This window comes from Cebus imitator, unplaced genomic scaffold (assembly GCF_001604975.1).
Source record: "Cebus imitator isolate Cc_AM_T3 unplaced genomic scaffold, Cebus_imitator-1.0 Scaffold64, whole genome shotgun sequence".
Lineage (NCBI taxonomy): Eukaryota > Metazoa > Chordata > Mammalia > Primates > Cebidae > Cebus > Cebus imitator.
In genome coordinates, this window is record NW_016107379.1 from 2,842,126 (window position 1) to 2,859,125 (window position 17,000).

At 48.2% G+C, this 17,000-nt stretch overlaps 1 protein-coding gene across 2 annotated transcripts in view; it reads right to left on the reverse strand.

Moving 5' to 3' along the window:
- The window catches only part of SCD5 (stearoyl-CoA desaturase 5), a 172,458-nt gene extending 155,830 nt beyond the window's left edge, over positions 1–16,628 (reverse strand). For both annotated transcript variants that reach the window (XM_017530227.2, XM_037739156.1), the window contains exon 1: positions 15,950–16,628. In XM_017530227.2, the coding sequence (XP_017385716.1) occupies positions 15,950–16,181 (232 nt within the window). In that variant the 5' untranslated portion in view covers positions 16,182–16,628. The remainder of the gene's footprint in view (positions 1–15,949) is intronic.
- Positions 16,629–17,000: the final 372 nt, after the last annotated feature.

The window sequence follows — 17,000 nt, forward strand, 5'->3', positions numbered from 1 at the left end:
GGAGCTTGATTACCTGTGTATTCCTTTTTTTTTTTTTTTTTGGAGACAGTCTCACTCTGTCACCCAGGCTGGAATACAGTGGTACAACCCCGGCTCACTGCAACCTCTGCCTCTCAGATTCAAGTGATTCTCCTGCCTCAGCCTCCTGAGTAGCTGGGATTACAGGCACCTGCCACCAAGCCTCGCTAATTTTTTGTATTTTTAATAAAGATGGGGTTTCACTGTGTTAGCCAGGATGGTCTTAACCTGGTCGCTTACCTGTGTATTCTTAGCACTTAGCACACACTAGGCCCATGTCCACAAATTCGTGGAAAATGGAATTTAATCAGACACCTAAATCTCTCAGCCTGCCACTCTCCAAGCAGGTACAGAAAAGCACATCCCCAAAAGGGCACCCTCACTGCTCTCGAATCTAAACAGAGATTTAAAACACCAATTTGCATATTCACCATCATCACAACAGTGCCTGGAGAACGTCTTTTGCACCTTAAAATACTTCATCTGTCTCATAAACCCAATTAATATCTGCCAGAAATGGCCCTGGCCAAGGGGAGACTTGGGAGATTAATTAGCGCTTCAGCTATTCAGCAAAAATGTACCTGAGTCCAAAATCTCCCTTCAACCTTTAGACTGAAGAAACACCTGGCCACCCCAGGAGGCCCCAGGGGGCCAGAGCGGACCGCTGCTTCTCCGGGGCCTGCTGCTTCCACAGCATCAGGAGAGGTCTGGGCACAGGGCCAAGGGGTGGCTTTGCTTTCAGTGTTTTGCATTCCCTCCTCCCTGTGAAGACACCAGCAGTTAGAGGTGGGTCCTGGCTGGGTCTAGAAGGCTCCCTCCAGCCTCCTCACACACATATAATTGAGAGAGAGAGAAACACACCCGGGCCCCCAAGAGGAAGGCTGGAGAAGCCTCAAAATTTAAACAAGCACCAGCTAGGGCTTGAGAATCACTCACACAAAAAGAAAAAAGGACTTGGGAAGTGCATCTCCTTTCGAAGAGAAGGGAGGGGAGAGATTCAACAGCAGAAGGAAAGGAAATATCCACTTGGGTTATGCTGTGGTTTGCATGTGTCCCCCTAAGTTCCTGTGCTGGAAACTTGATTCCCAGTGCCACAGTGTCGGGAGGTAGGCCTAACGGGAGGCATCTGGGTTACTGGGCCACTGCCCTTATAAAGGAATTAATGCCATTACTGCGGAGTGGATTCGTTATGAAAGGATGAGTTGGGCTCCCTCTTGTTCTCTCTCTCACTCTCTCATTGCCCTTCCTCCATAGAATGATGCATTAAGAAAACCCTCACCAAACACCAACCCCTCAACCTTGGACTTCCCAGCTTCCGGAATTATGGAAAATAAATTTCTGTTCAAGTTACCCGTGGTATTCCGTTACAGTAACACAAAACAGACTAAGACAGACTACTGTCCTAGGTGAGGGTGGTCATCAGCCCTCATCACCCTTTGGGTGAGCAAAATCACCTGTCACATGGCCACAGTTGACAGGATGCAGGTGAGGATTAAGTCCTCCCCACCCCTCAGTTGCAGTTAATATCTAGAGCCTGGCTGTCTTTCCACCCATTTGTCAGTGGCTCAGAAACATTTACAAAGGACCCTTGTAACTTGAGTGGCAGAGAAGACTAGATATAGGATGTAGTCCCATAAAGAACTGAACTGTGTCTCTGGCCTGCCTGAAAAGGGGGCATGACTGATGGAGGGAAGTGTCTGCTCCTCTCCGAATGAGGTGATTATAAAGTCTCCAGAGATAAAAAGGGACCTTAGAGAAGAGCTCTATGAATCTCCATATTTAGAATTAACAAATTTGTTAGAGTACAGACATACGGCGGAAATCCAGAAATACAGTGAAATGACAGCACCAGCGTGCTTGTCCGGCTCTGGGGGTAATAACTACTCCCGTAGCACAGCTGGTCCTTCCTGGGAAGCACCTGCTGCAGCTAATTTAGTCCCCAAGCCAATCCTAGAAAAGAAGGGTTCCTGTTGCTCTCCCAGGGTGCAGGTTAAGGTTTCTGCCCAAAGCTTCTTTCTCCAGGGTCCTTTTTCACCTCTTACTTCCTAACAGCTTTTCCCCAGGCATCTAAGGGACGATCCAAGTACCTATTCCCCTCTCCACCCCCATCCTCCCCCCAGAAAACAAGTTACTCCACCCCTGCAAAGCATTCCAGGTCCTAATACTCTCCCTGTTCCTGTGAAACTCCCATGTCCTCAAGATGTCAGCCCTGTGTTGGAAGAAAATATGTGCTGAGAGCCCTTCACACCAACACGTGGGTTTCTATGGAGGGGAACACACCCATAGCTATTCACATTCCTAAAATTGCGCCTCTTGTCAACCCTAAGGAATCTGGGCTGGAATTTCAGTCACCCTAATGAAATTAGAGACACAATACAGAGTTGGGAGAGGGTGAGGTTCAACTGATGGGGACACAGCGTCACTCCCAGGCCACCTGCTCCTGGGCCTGAGTGTCTCCAACCCCCTGGGTATAAGAACCTCCAGCAACACTTGTCAAAACGCAGATTCCTGGGTTTGGCTCCAAGAGGTACTAATTCTGTAGGTCTGGATGGAGCCCTGAAATCTTCATATTCGATATGCAGATGACTCCATGCAGACACCCACAGACCACACTGTGCACTTCGGTACGACTCACTCATCACTGATTCCTGCTTCTCAGTTTCCACCCTTCTTCAGCCTCTCACAGCTGTTTTTTCCAAGGACTAGAGAGAGTAGGAAAAAGGTTGCCCCCAAAGTTTTCCATGTGGACAAGGTAGCCAAAATGACCTCTGCAATACTTGATAACTTAGTAATTTACAGATCAATTGCCTGGAATTTGCTTCAATCTAATCCAAAGGGGAAAAAATAGCTAAAGAGGACTCGGCAAGGATGCCTGACGGCATTAGACTTTCCGCTGTGCAGTAGAGAACATCAAAACTAAATTTCCAGAATTTGGACTCAGCAAGGCCAGATTAAAAAAGGAAAAAAATTAAAATTAAAAAACAAAAAAAATTATTTAAAAAAAGAAATTTCCAGATTTTTTATAACTGTGCTATGGTTATATTCTTGTTCTCAGAAAATACACACTAAAATATCTAGAGCTAAAAGGACAGGATGTCTCCAATTTATTCTCAAATGGTTCAGAAAAAAATATATACATATACATACACACACATATATACATACACAGAGGAAATGATAAAGTAAATGGGGCAAGATGTCAACTGGTGAATCTGGATAGAGTTTACAGGAGTTCTTGGTATCATTCTTAACAACTGTTCCATGAGCCTGAAATTATACATCAAAGTAAAATGGCTACGAAGAAAAAAAATCCCCAGGTACAAGTAAGCAGGAATAACAGACTTCATTCTCTTTTTGTATGTTTAACACTTTCTAAAAATTACCTATACCATGCTTCAGGTGATGGTCTGAGTGACGCTAACCCCAGGCTAGTCCGAGAACCTAGACATGACTAATTTACAGCCTCATGGGAAAATGAATCGTGAGTGAGGGGCACATCTGAATCTGCAGAGCCGTCTTCCACACTGTGTCTTCCCAACCCCTAACACCAAAAAGAAATACCTTCGCAATTTAATCTTTACACTGTTATTTTTCTCTGATGATAAAATTAATATCAATTCTTTTTTGGGGGAGGGAATCTTATGCAAAGGCAATTGTAAACCAGAAAATAAAATCACATTTTAGATACACATTGCTTCTATCGCAAAAGGAGTTTCTATTAAGACAAGTGACTGAAAGCCCCAGAATTTAGACCGTACTCTAATGTCTTCCTTTACATGGTTTCAGAACATAAATTTAAGTCAAAATGAAAGACTGATTTTTTTTAAGTTCTCATTAAACTAGAATAGAACTGTGAAATGGATAGAAGCTAAAGATTATATGGATTACATAAGAAGAGGATGCAAATGCAGAGGTGATATTAAAAATATTTGACAACCCACAGGGTACCAGCCAATCAAAACCAGTCAGGACAGATGTAGATTTAAGCCCCGCAGCTGGGCCAGGCATTAACCCTTTAGCTCCTGGATTGTTGGGGATTCCCGGAGTACAAGGGAAGGCAGCAGCTATTCACTCTTTCAGTATTTTAACAACTAGTAGAGCCACAGTGGCGTACACTGATGGAAGCCCAGCCCTGTCCATAAGGAATATTAGCTCTAACAACTGTGGCTTTTTCCAACTCTCATGGGAGCTCTGCCAAGTTAAGTGCAGATCCCGTCTATAGTCACAGGGTAGTGACTCCATTCCTCTCTTCATTCCCCCCCCCATCCCCCTCCAGCGCCAGATGACGCTGTAGGATACCAAAATATGCCACTCCAAAATACACTACTCTGGTATAAGGATTATTTTGAGCTGAAAGCAATTGAGAAAAAGCAGATACACGAAGAGCTCTCTGCCCTCCCCTTATGTGCCTAAAAGCAGGATATAAATTTACAAAGGCAAAACGTCCTCCTCCCCTCTTTACCAGGAAAAGCAAAGGATGATCACGAAAGACAAAGTTAGATCCCTAGCAGTCTGAAGATATCAAATGAATCTACATAACAAGCCTTACTAACTAGCCTTTATCAGTTTGCCTTCTCTCAGACTCAGAGTCCTTTTCATTTGTCCTGTCACTTCTTTATAAATTTACTGTTCTTTGTTGAAAATTGGTATGTAAGCCTAATTGCCACCTATTTGGGAATGTACTCGTTCCCTGGTTATCTCCCATGTATAGGCATTATTCACACTTCCTTATAAATATCTCCTTTTGCTAATAGAGACTCCAGGACAAAACAAATGTTTTTGGGGACACTCAAGTGAGTCATAGGCTGCGAACAGAGATGAGCTTTATTGTAACTATCTGCAAAAGCTTCTTACGAACCTATCAGAGGAGTGGGTTGATAAACTACTCCATGGGACAATTACATTTTAGAAATTCATTTCTAACTTCCTGCATGAAACTTTGGAAGTAAGAATATTTTCCATTATCTACCCCTGCCTAAAGAACGGTAAGTTGGTTAGAGTACTGGGGGAAAGTACAGCTGTTCCTTTGAGTTATGAAAGGGAGAAGGGTAAAGACCTGGTCCTTCTTACACAATGGGTGGCCCAGGCTGTAAGTGATTAATGACTTGTTTGTTAAATGCTTTTTGATGATGAGGAAGAGGGAAAGTTGTAAAGTTAGAGATGGCCTTTTCTACTTAGGTCATAGGCTGCATTTGTAAGCCATTGTCTCTTCAGAGAACCAAGCTAAAACCAACACAGCCCAAATAGCAAGTGTGTGACAGTGTTCATAGAATAGGTAGTGATATAGGAAGAAAACAAATTTAAACCTGATTTCTAAACTCTATTCATGTCTTGTTTTATTTTCAAGTTCATTGGTATTTGATTTCTCTATTTAAAAGGCAATCTTCAAAAACTTCCACCCCAGAAGACCCAAAAGCCACTGGGAACAACACGGAACAAGCATTTACCTTAACTAGGCATTCTGTGTGCCTTGTTTAACTGCAAGGTTTTACACAGTGGCTATGCCACAATCCCGCGCTACACATTTTCCTGACATCTGCCCTTTAAAATAAGGTTTTCCATCCTCTCTAGCCAAAAGCTATTGTTTTGTTTCACAAAGTTAGCTCCCTCCTCCTAAGCAAGATCTTTGTTCCCAGATTGTTTGTGCAAATAAAAAGTACCTGCTGTGTGAGGTTAAGTAAGGATGCACTGGCCTCATAAATGCTCCCTTTTTAAGCAAAATCTGAGGCAAGATAACAGAAATTTGGTTGTGACTTCATCAGTGAGATTGTGTCACTTGAAAGATGCAGAAAATGACCAAACAAGAAAACGATCAGTCTGGGGAAAGTGTATCATCAAGGAGAACGTTGGTAAAGAACACATTCTAAGTCACTGGTCCCTCTTTTTTTTTTTTTTTTTTTTTTTTTAATTCAGTTCCAGGAACCCTCCCACAGGGTGTTTAAAAATTCCCTGTGCCAAGAGTAACCTAGCGCTCTGCTGAGAAGAGCACACTGAAATGTAAAACACAGAAGCCAGACCTTTCCAGGGAATGGAGGTGACCCCAAGGAAGGGCGTGGAGAAGAGGTGCTGGCTGTCTCAGCAGCCATGCCCTCTGCTTCCTTCGAGCCAGAGCCTCTGTTTCATTTGGCTCTTTTGCCCTTGCCTCATGTGACTCTGAATGTTTCATGTGGTCTGAATGTTTGTCTTCCCTCCAAAATGCCTATGTTGAAATCCTTACCTTCAAGATGGTGGTATTAGGAGGTGGGGCTTTGGGGAGGCGATTAGGTCATGAGGATGGAACCATAAGGAATGGGATTAGTGCCCTCTAAGGCACTAAGGAAAGGCTGGTGGGCTAGACTCAGTGACACATGCCTGTAAGCCCAATACTTTGGGAGGCTGAAGTGGAAGGATTACTTGAAGCTAGGAGTTTGAGATCAGCCAGGACAACATAAAAAAAAAAAAAAAAAAACATTGTCTACAGAAATAATAATTTAAAAAATCAACCAGGTACAGTGGCATGCACCTGTAGTCCTAGCTACTTGGGAGGCTGGGGTAGGAGGATCCCCTGAGTCCAGGAGGTCGTGGTTAGAGTGAGCTGTGAGTGCGCCACTGTACTCCAGCCTAGGCGACAGAAGAAGACCGTGTCAATCAATCAATCAATCCTTTTTAAAGGCTGGAGAGAGAAAAGACCCTTCACTCTTTTTGCCATGTGAAGACACAGCAAGAAGGCCCCATTTATGAATAAGGAAGTAGGTCCTTACCAGACACCAATCTACCGATGCATTGTTCGTGGACTTCCCAGCCTCTGGAATATAAATTTTATTTATTTATTTATTTATTTATTTGCAGTCTTGCTCTGTCACCCAGGCTGGAATGCAGTGGTGTGATACTGGCTCACTGCAACCTCCGCCTCCCAGGTTCAAGCAATTCTCCTGCTTCAGCCTCATGAGTAGCTGGGATTACAAGTGACTACCACCACACCTGGCTATTTTTAGTACAGATGGGGTTTCGACATGTTGGGCAGGCTGGTGTCAAACTCCTGACTCCAGGTGATCAGCTTGCTTTGGCATTACAGCCATGAGCCACAAGCCACCGTGCCTGGCAAATTTCTTCTATTTAAAAGCCACTCAGTTTGTGGTATTCTGTTACAGTATCCCGAACAGATGAAGAAAGTGTCCAACCCTGATTAGGCTGAACCACCCATAGTAATCCATCCCCTTGCCAATGATTGGTTTAACAAGGGGCGCACGACACAATTGTACAAGTGAGACTTTTTTTTAATCTTGTTTTTGACAGATTGCTCCGTCACCCAGGCTGCAGTGTGGTGGCATGATCTTGGCTCATTCCAACCTCTGCCTCCTGGGTTCAAGAGTTCTCATGCCTTAGCCTCCTGAGTAGCTGGGATTACAGGTGTTCACGATCACTCCCAGCTAATTCTTGTATTTTTAGTAGAGATGGGGTTTTGTTATGTTGGCCAGTCTGGTCTGGAACTCCTGGCCTCAAGTGATCCACCCACCTCAGTCTCCCAAAGTGGTGGGATTACAGGCATAAGCCACCGTGCCCAGGAGGCCACAAGTGAGATTTAAGAGGACACCAGCTGTGAGAATCAGTTGTGAGGTAACCAGGGAAGATTTTCTCTCTGATAAAATGAAACTTCAGGAAAGGGTAGCCTCTTTCTTTTTCCATAGGACATTGTTATAACTCCACGTGCTACCGGAACTCTGGCAGCCACCTTGTAACCATGAGGAAAACTGAATGTGACAAGTCCACCACGGCAGAAAACAAACCTGCTATTTTATGCCATTGCTGGATCATCCTAAAAGTGCCCTATCTCAAGATTTCTTTATCAGTGAAATTAGAAATTTTCCTTATCTTTTAAGCCATTTGAAGCTGAATTTTGTGGTACCTGCAGCCAAAAGCATCCTAACTGATGCAATCTGCTGCACAAGTTTATAGAATGCAGCCGTTCCCCTCGGGCCTCCTCACTGTTGCCAGTTCATCTGTTAAATAGACAAGCTGGATTCCCAAGGGCCATGCACAGAGTCTCCTTGTTATTTTTCCCCAGCTCTATTCATGAAAATAAAATTAATTTTCTAGTCCATGAATTAAACATTGCTGCTGCCGGCTGAAAGATTTAAGCAACAGCCTTTTGTTGACAAGAGAAGCAGGATCCCAACATGTTCTAAAATAAGCTACAAAGAGTCAGAAGGGTAGGAGGGGAAGCAAAGGGGAAGAGGCCATCAAAAGGAAAAACTGCAAAATCCCACTCAAGTCCAGCTTCTCTAAATGGTCAGCCTGTGATTGAACTTGTGTGCAGATGAATCACCTGGAGATGCTGTTAAAATGCAGATAATGATTCTGTAGGGTCAGTGAGGTCTGAGATTTGTTTTTTCTAACAAGCTCCCAGGTGATGCTGATGCTGGTGGTCCGAGGACCACACTTTGAGCAGCAAGGCCCTTAAGGCTCGGGCAGCTGCAGCTGTAAGACTGTCTGCATGTTTGTTCTAAAGCCCTGGAATGTCTCCAGAGAGAAGCCTGCAGAATGCCAGGACCCAGAGCCCTCCAACCTTTCTTAGTAAGCAGCAGGCCCTGCAGCAGCCCCAACACCTGCAGAATGGGGACGGAGATGTGAAGGAGGGCAGTCCCATCTTCCCTGGAATGTGGGCTCACGGGAACCAGCTGCTAAAAGGTGGTTTCAAAGAAAGAATGAGGGGGAATGGGAAGAACCCCCTCTCCACACATGTACCTTTTAGAAGCAGGGGAAAGAGTACAGGAGGGAGGAAGGATGGGGAAGGGGGAGGGCTCTGGGTTTGGTCTGAGTTTGTGATAGCCTTAGGGTCTTTTTTGTTGTACTTAGTGTGTTTGTTTGTTAAGTAATTCTTCTTCCAGGACTGAGTCTGAGTCCGTGAAATCAAACGCCCAGCTGAGACTTTATTCCAAGCCTCCCCTCAGCTCCATGCAGCCTGAGGCAGGCGCCCAGCCCCACTTCAAGCCCACTTAAGAGTCAGGGACACTCACACTCAATGAGATGTTTGTCCCAGCGTCTTTCCTGAGTAACTTCACACATCCCACCAACAAGTGCTGCTCTAGAAATTGGGCTTGAGACTATTCCTCCACACTAGAAATCACTGGTATGTGCGACGGGCTGAGAGGAGGAGGTGAGAGGCGGTGGGAAGGCTGCAGGGAGCCCCGGGCAGCCTCTCTCTTCACGAACTAGACGAGGTCCGTTGAGCCTTCTCACCCCTGAGCAGAGACCTCCAGCGTGTCTCCCTCTCCACGTTACGTTCCTCTCCCTCTCCACTCTACTCACCAGCCATGCTGAACAACTGAGCTCTGGAGCTGCCCTGCCCGTCCCTCTTTCCTCGGGACCTCTGCTCAGGCTGCGATGGCAGCAGCTCCCCCAGCCTCTCCACAAACAGCCCCGCGCCTCCTGCCAGGCTCCACTCGGCTCCCACCTCTGGGGAGCCTCCCACCTGCCCCCCGAGCTGGCACTGCCTCTTGGCTCCACGGCACTCGAGAATGGATGGTGCCTTGAGGGTTGTCACGTGTGCACCTGTTTCTCCAACTGGCCTGTAAGCAGGATCCCGACATGTTCTAAAATAAGCTACAAGGAGTAGCTTCACCTGTAGGTGCCGTGGAGTCAGGGATGGTGCCAGTGCTTGGCAGGTAATAAGTAATAAATACTGTTGAATAAGGAAATCGAATAATGGTTCTCAGCCCACCGTGCATCAGAAATACCTGAATAGCTTATAAAAGAAAAAAAAAAAAAGTCAGGGCATCTCTTTTAGACATTCTGGTTCAGCAAGCCTGGGTAAAGGCAGGCCTAGGCTTCTGACGATTTTAAAAGCTACCCAAGTGATTCCAATGTGCCACCATTTTTGACAATCATTGGAATTTTAAAAATGATTAGTAGATGAATGAATATGTGCCTGCATGCACAACTGTGAGGATCTCCCTCGTGGCCATTCACACATGTAGTGAACGAACAATGGGCATTTGTGAGGGAAGACAGCTGGTACCTGTTGTGTGGCCACCAATCCATTGCCAGGGGAAATTAATCGGGGCAGGGGGTGGGGGGGGGAAGGGACTGCCGTTACCCAAGACCAGGGCTTCCTGCTTCCTGACACCCACAAGGCTTTCTTTGTCCAGGGGGCTGGCTAGACTAAGTCTCACCCTCCAAAGGAAGAGCTGAATAGAGGGAATAAGCGAAGGGAAACACTAAGAAAATGTGTGGCTGGAACAGGAAGGCTAATGTGTACTCTGTGCTGGCTTCCAGGCAAGCTTCTTACTGCACTGTTTCATTTGATTTCAGGTACAGCCTGATGCTGGTTGTACTGTTATGACACCCAAGATTGTGGCACTTCCAAAGACGCATGAGACAGAGAAATGGGTAAATTTCATTCCAGAGACTACAGAATGTCGAAACAAATGTTCAATGAAAAAAAGCAAAGCCACCTAAAAACACTTTCTTTTATAGATCCTCAAAACAACAACAACAAAAAAAAACACAGCTGTGTCACTCTTTTGCAAATCTATCGCTGACCTTTTCCAAGTAACTATTATAATTTTATGCAACACACAAAACTAGGTAAGGTGAAAACTAAAATATTATGGCAAGATCGTGATCAAATATTTGGATTTAAAAGCTGTGCCTTACATTTGAGTCACAAGTACTCCAAGTCTGAGACAGACAAGTAAGCCCGTGCAGGTTTCCCAACCAGGCCCCTCTACCTGGGGAGGAAGTAACAGTAGATAGTATTGAGCATCTACTCTTTGGCTAACACTTTAACACATGCCCCAGCCAGGCACAGTGATTCATGCCTGTTAACCCAGCACTTTGGGAGGCCAAGATGGGAGATCACTGGAGCCCAGGACTTCAAGACCAGCCCTGGTAACATAGCAAGACCCCTGTCTCTCCAAAAAAAAAAAAACAGCTGGGTGCAGTGGCACACACCTGTAGTCCTGGCTACTTGGGAGGCTGAGGTGGAAGGATCACTTGAACCCAGGAGGCTGGGGCTGCAGTGAGCCATGATGGCACCGCTGCACTCCAACCTAAGCGACAGGGCAAGACCTTGTCTCAAAAGAAAATACATATGCCCCAATTCTCAAATAACTGTCAGCTCAGTATTATTGTATCCATTTTACAGATGAGGAAACTGAGACTCACAAATTGTAAAGAAATGAGCCTGCAGTTGAACTAATTAGCAATGCTGGGATTCCAGCACTGGTTTCTACTCTGCAGCTCTCTTTCTCATTTCATGGCCACAGTGCAGTCGGCAGTGACCTTGATCAGTTTACTTGTTTTAAAATTGAGTGAATAATGTTAACCTCAATCTCTGGTTATACTTGTTGGGACTTAAGCCAGTAAAAGCACACTCTATTCTCTCTGGTCTAGCTACAATCCAGGCTTGGGTAAGGCTCTTAATGCTTGCCCATTTATTAAAAATGCAAGAGTTGTAACAGCAATGGGATTGGAATTACAGGCTTTGAAAGGAAGAATCATTCACTTTTCTTAGATTTTCAGTAGTTTAATTGAGCATTAAAGTTTTTTTTTAAATGATGAGTCAAAGGAAGAGGGAGGGAGAAAAACAAGTCAAAACTGAGACTCTAAGAGATTCAGAGAAATTCTGTAGCAATTGTAACTGGCTGTGCTCAAAAATCCCAAAGAAAACGCTAAAGACCAGGTGAGTTGTCAGCTGAACAAAAAGATCCCAGCTACGTAACAGTGATCTTTTGGAGGAAAATAGGAGGAAGACGGAATGAAAGAGAAGGGCATGAAGGAGGAAGTACAGAAGGGATTTGTGTTCATCTCTCTTTGGGAACTTTGAGAAAGAACCCTTATTTCCAAAGCCAAATCTATCTTTTCTATGCAAGAGAGGCAGGCAAGCCAAGTTCTGTGCAGGCTTTGTGGAATTTATTGTGCTGCCGGAAGAGTTTTTCTTCCTTCTGCTAAAGAAAAAGGGCCAGTATTAGGACCAACAGTAATAACAGTGAATAATTAACACCAGCCAAAGGCCAGGCACTGTGCTCGGTGATTTACACATAGCATCTAATTTGATTCTCACAACTTCACGAGCACACAGTATTAACATGCCCATCTTAAAGGTGAGAAAACTGGTTCTGAGATGAAAATTTGTGTAAAACCATTCGGCAGGTGAGAAAGTAGAAGAGTAGGGATTCACATTCAGATCTGCCTCTCTACTGAGCCTTGTTTACTCTAGAAAACCTTGGGGCAAGACAGAAGCTTGAGCCACGCATTCTTGAGGCTCCTCAACAACCTGAGGGACTTGATGGAAAAGAAGGACAATCCAGCGAAGACATCAGGACCAGATACAGTTTACCTAACACCCGGAAGACAGCTCATCTTGGGGCAAATTTCAGAATGTGACTGATGGACCAGTGACTTCCAAGCCCCAGCTTCTACTGACCACCCTTCGCCCCACACTGCCTTGTTAATCTCCAGCACTTCGCTTCCTTGCCATATGTTGAATCCCACTCAGGATGGTGCAGATGCTTCAAGCACCCAGTGGGGCACCGGAGAACCCTGAATCTGCCTTAACAATGGTCACGTTTGCCCCAAGGCAGGATAGAAGGATGGCTGACCTATCAAAGGAAACAGGAAAAATTACTGCTTTGCATGCCTGGTGCTGTCACTGAAGTCATCTCAAGAGGAAAAGGGTCACGATGTCACCATGGGACACATTTCGGGGACTCAGATGACATTTAGGGAAAAACCAGAAAAAGCCCTGATGTTTCTGAGAGCCGACAGTCAAATGTCTGGAGGCCATCAGGGGAAGCCCCGCTGGGAAGCAGCCCCAGGACCCCTAGTTCCACACCATGACCGCAGGGCCTCACTCGCTGCTCTACGCATCTTGGGATTCAGGGCATTGACTAACTGTCCCTTTGGCCAGAAATGCTCAAGCAAGCAATTTTGTGAGCTCAAGCCTTCAGTTTTTCCTCTAGCTGGAGTTTGCTTTCTGTCCTTGAAAGTCATGGACTCATTGCTGAGGACCTGGGGGCACCAAGAGTACTCTGTTCTGACAGCCGGCCCACTCCGAAATCGAAAAGGATAAGAAGGAAAAACAACATGCTCTGGCCCCAAGGAGAATTAACAACTTGATGGCTCTTTCATGGATGACATTTCACCACCCGCACACTGCACATCCAACACTTCCCCTGCTGGGTGCACTGCTAGATGCCTCTCGTTTCCAGCACAACCTCATCTGAAGCAATGGACAGGCCAAGCCTATTTCCTCTACAAGTCAGGCCCTTGAAGTGGATGAGGAGCCCACGGGGGCACGACCTTGGCCCTAATGCGACACAGAACCAGTAGGGAGGTGGTGGAAAAGGGTCTTCAGTGGCGGAAAATTTGTGGGTCATGGCACCAGGGCTTTCACTGACAGTAATCCTGAGTCAGTGGTCTCCCCAGTCCCTCTGCTTTCCCTATACACCCTAACGATCCACAGAACTGATCTTAACTGGTCTCTGTCCCTCATTTCTTCCCTCAAAAGCTATTCATCAGGCTGGGTACCGAGGCTCATGCCTGTAATCCCAGTATTTTGGGAGGACTTCTTGAGCCTAGGAGTTCAAGACCAGCCTGGGCAACATGGTGTGACCCCATCTCTACAAAAAAATGAAAAAGAAAATAGCCAGGCGTGGTGGTGCACACCTGTAGCCCCAGCTACTTCGGAGGCTGCGGTGGAAGCCTTGCTTGAGCCCTGGGAACTGAGACTGCAGTGTGCTATGATCGTGCCACACTGCACTCCAGCAAGACCCTCTCTCACAAAAGAAAAAAGAAAAAAAGCAGCAGCAGCAGCAGCTATTCATCAGATAAGACCCACTGTTTGGAATGTTTCTAAGTCACAATTTTGGACCTTAAAACTACAATATCCACCACTGTCTGCTATTAGTAGCAGTAATAGTAGTATTTTTTAAGGAGGTAATGAAGGTAGGCAGAATTTATCCAGGGAGGTATGGGATGGGGTTTGGGACACAAAGGGGAAACCAGATTCCTGCAGTGTGTTAACTTCTCTAAGGAAGCTAAAGGAGACTAGGGTCTGGGGAGGTGTCCTCTAAGCCAAGGTCTTTCAGAACAGAGATTCTATCTTCACCACAGAGAGCGGTCTGGAAAGGGCAGAGGTGACCTGGCAAACTTGGAGAGGAGGGCCTTGTCCTTGTGGCTCCTGGTCTAATGCCAGGGTCTTGGGGCTCAGAGGCTGTAAGGAGTGGAGCCTGTGAGCCCCAGGCATGTAAGATAATATTTTAAGTGCTCACTTTTCCCTGAGCACTCTCTGAACACCACAGCTATTAAAGATAAACCTCAATCCCCTAGAGGCCACCGGGCTTTGAGGACCAAGCCCAGCCCTGCCCCTGGAAGCTGGGGGAGAGAGGAGCTTGTTGGAGACTCTGGGCAATAAGGGCTTTGGCTGGCAGCGTGGGAGTGTGTTCATGAAGCAACAGCAGAACATCATACAGTCTAGTCAGTTGGAGATAAGGGAAGACAGAGGGAAATTAAACCAGCACATAAAGGTGATGGTGAAAAGGGCACAGAAACGAGGTGTACTGAGAGAAGCAAAGATGAGGCAGGACATTTCCCAGAGCTGTGGGGAGACTTTTTAAGGGCTTTGGGGATCCCCAAAGACCCTACCTCTCTCAGCATCCCTCAGCTCTGCTGTACCCTCCCTGAGCCACACCCCCTAAGAGGTACCCACTCTGGATAGGTTTCCTTCCAAGAGCAGGGACTGCAGGATTTCAAAGGAAGGCTTAGAACCAGTGGCCCCATTATCTACCTAGGCATTTGCAGCTGGCACTAGGCCAAAAAAGCTTTTGTAGAAAGAGGTCTTATTTTCTTCCTTCCTCTTCCCCTCTGGAAATAAAAGTAGGTTGTGTTTCTCCTGCCCGCCCTTAGAGATCAGGGAAACGGGAGCTGGAAGTGCATCTTGGATTACCTAGTCAAATTCTCACTCAGCGTTATCAATGCCTGTGCCTTTTGTCCTGGCTACTGCCGCTTCAGTAAAAGAGGCCAAAGCCAGTTATTACGGCCAGGGCGACGGCGAAGCGGTTCAAAGATCAATGACTGGGGTCGTGTTGGGCGGGCACTGAGCCCTTGGGGGCCCAGGGGAAGGGGAATGGTGGTCGGCGCCTGGGTTCCCTTCCCTGCTGGCAGAAGTGGGGGTGCAAGGAAGGAGGGTGGCAGGGGAGCCACAGGTGCGGAACAGACCCGCACTGGCCAGTTGGGAACAGGATTTGGAGAAGGCTCTGCACTGCCACAATCGTGCTTCGTGCTAGGGTCAGACCGCTCCCGCCATGGGCTCGGTTTGCTCACCGAGAAACTTCCGAGGGCGGAGAACTGCAAATGGGCATAGAAGACTTCGGGGTGGGCAGGGACAGTGGCCTTGGAGAGGCAAGAGGGGAACTGGTATCTTCCATCTGGTGCTCGTAAACCAAGACTCTACCCTGGCCGGGTCTCTCCTCCCCCGTCCAACTCCCTTTCTTGTCCTCATCTCTGCCCCAAGGTCCACGGCCCGCAGAGGTGATGGCGGGGGATAGGAGAGCCCCCAGGGACCGCACGGGTGACACAATCACCCGCCCGTCCTCCCTCGCTGGGAGCCGATTCAGCCCGTGCTGAGCCTCTCCCTTCGCGCGCCTCTGCGCACAGCGGTGGCGCCGCAGGACTCCGGGTCCCCCGGCTATCCATCGCGAAGCCCGCAAATGCGCTTCCTCAAGCAGATCGCCGCGGGGTAGGGGGTGCGGAAGTTGAAAATTTCGGGACAGAAACACCTGCCAGTCCCAAGGGGCGGAGAACTGGATGCCGATGGGGCGCGCGGCGGGAGACGAGAGGAGAGCGGGGGTCGCTCCTCACCGCCTGCAACCGAGCGGCCAGCGGCGACCTCGCGCGCCCCAGCGCGCCTGGCCATGAAGCCCAGGGCGCAGGGGGCGCCGGCGGGACTTACCCCAGAGCAGAGTGAGCGGCTTGGCTTTGGGGATGAGCACCAACGAGTACACGGCCCCCAAGTGAAGCAGGCTCATCAGGACGACGTTCCTCCAGACGATATTCTGCCGCTGCCCGCGCGCGCCGGGTCTCTCTGGGCAGCGGACCCCCTCCGAGCTTTCGAGCCCCGCACGGATTTCCTCCTTGGCGTCGCAGAAGGGGACCTTCCCCGCGTCGGCGGCCGGGCCTGGCATGGCTGGGCGAGGTGGGCGCCCGCGGCAGCAGCAAGCAGGCAGGCGCTCGGCCGGAGCGGAGCTCGCGGGTGGGGGCGGGGGCTTCTGCCTTTTCCGGGGGAATTCTCCGCACGTCCCGTCCCCTCCTTCCAGCCCTTCTCCCGGGCTCCTGCGCTCTTCCCCAGGGGCTCAGCGTGGCCTAGGGATGCAGATCTCGACGGCCCGCATCTGTTGCTGGCGTATCCCCCATACCGCGGCCCGGGGTGAACTCGGCGGCGAGGAAGAGGAGGCGCGCGCGGGGCGGGAGGGGCGCGCGGCCGGGGAGGGGGCCGTGGAAACGGAGCGGGGCCGGCGACGCGGGAGGGAGCGCTCAGAGGGAGCGAGGACAAAAGCCCTGCATAGCTACAGCCAATCAGGAGCGCCCATGAGGCTCTTAAAGAGAAAGGCGCCCCCCGGCCTCCGCGGCCGTGCTCCCCGAAGCGGGTCGGAGGAGCCCGCTGGGCTGAGCGGGAGTTGGCAGCCTTCGCCCCGGGGCGGCTCGGAGGTGGCTCCTGGGGCAGGGAGCCTGCAGAGCGGCTCACAGCGCTTCCGCTCTCATGTGTGTATGACCCCCAAAATGCCTTTTCTGGTATTCCTCCAGTCCCAAAAAATCACCTTCCCAAAACTATCATCCCTTTGAGAAGACTTTTATTTCTTCTCAAGCCTCAGGCCACCTGGGTTGGAGAATTTTAAATACTTGCTTGGAGTCTCGACACTAGTTAAGGCCAGACCCACGACGAGAATCACAAGTCCCTGAGTCTGCCAGTTAGTAAGGCTCCTCCGGCCAGGGGAGGGTCGGAG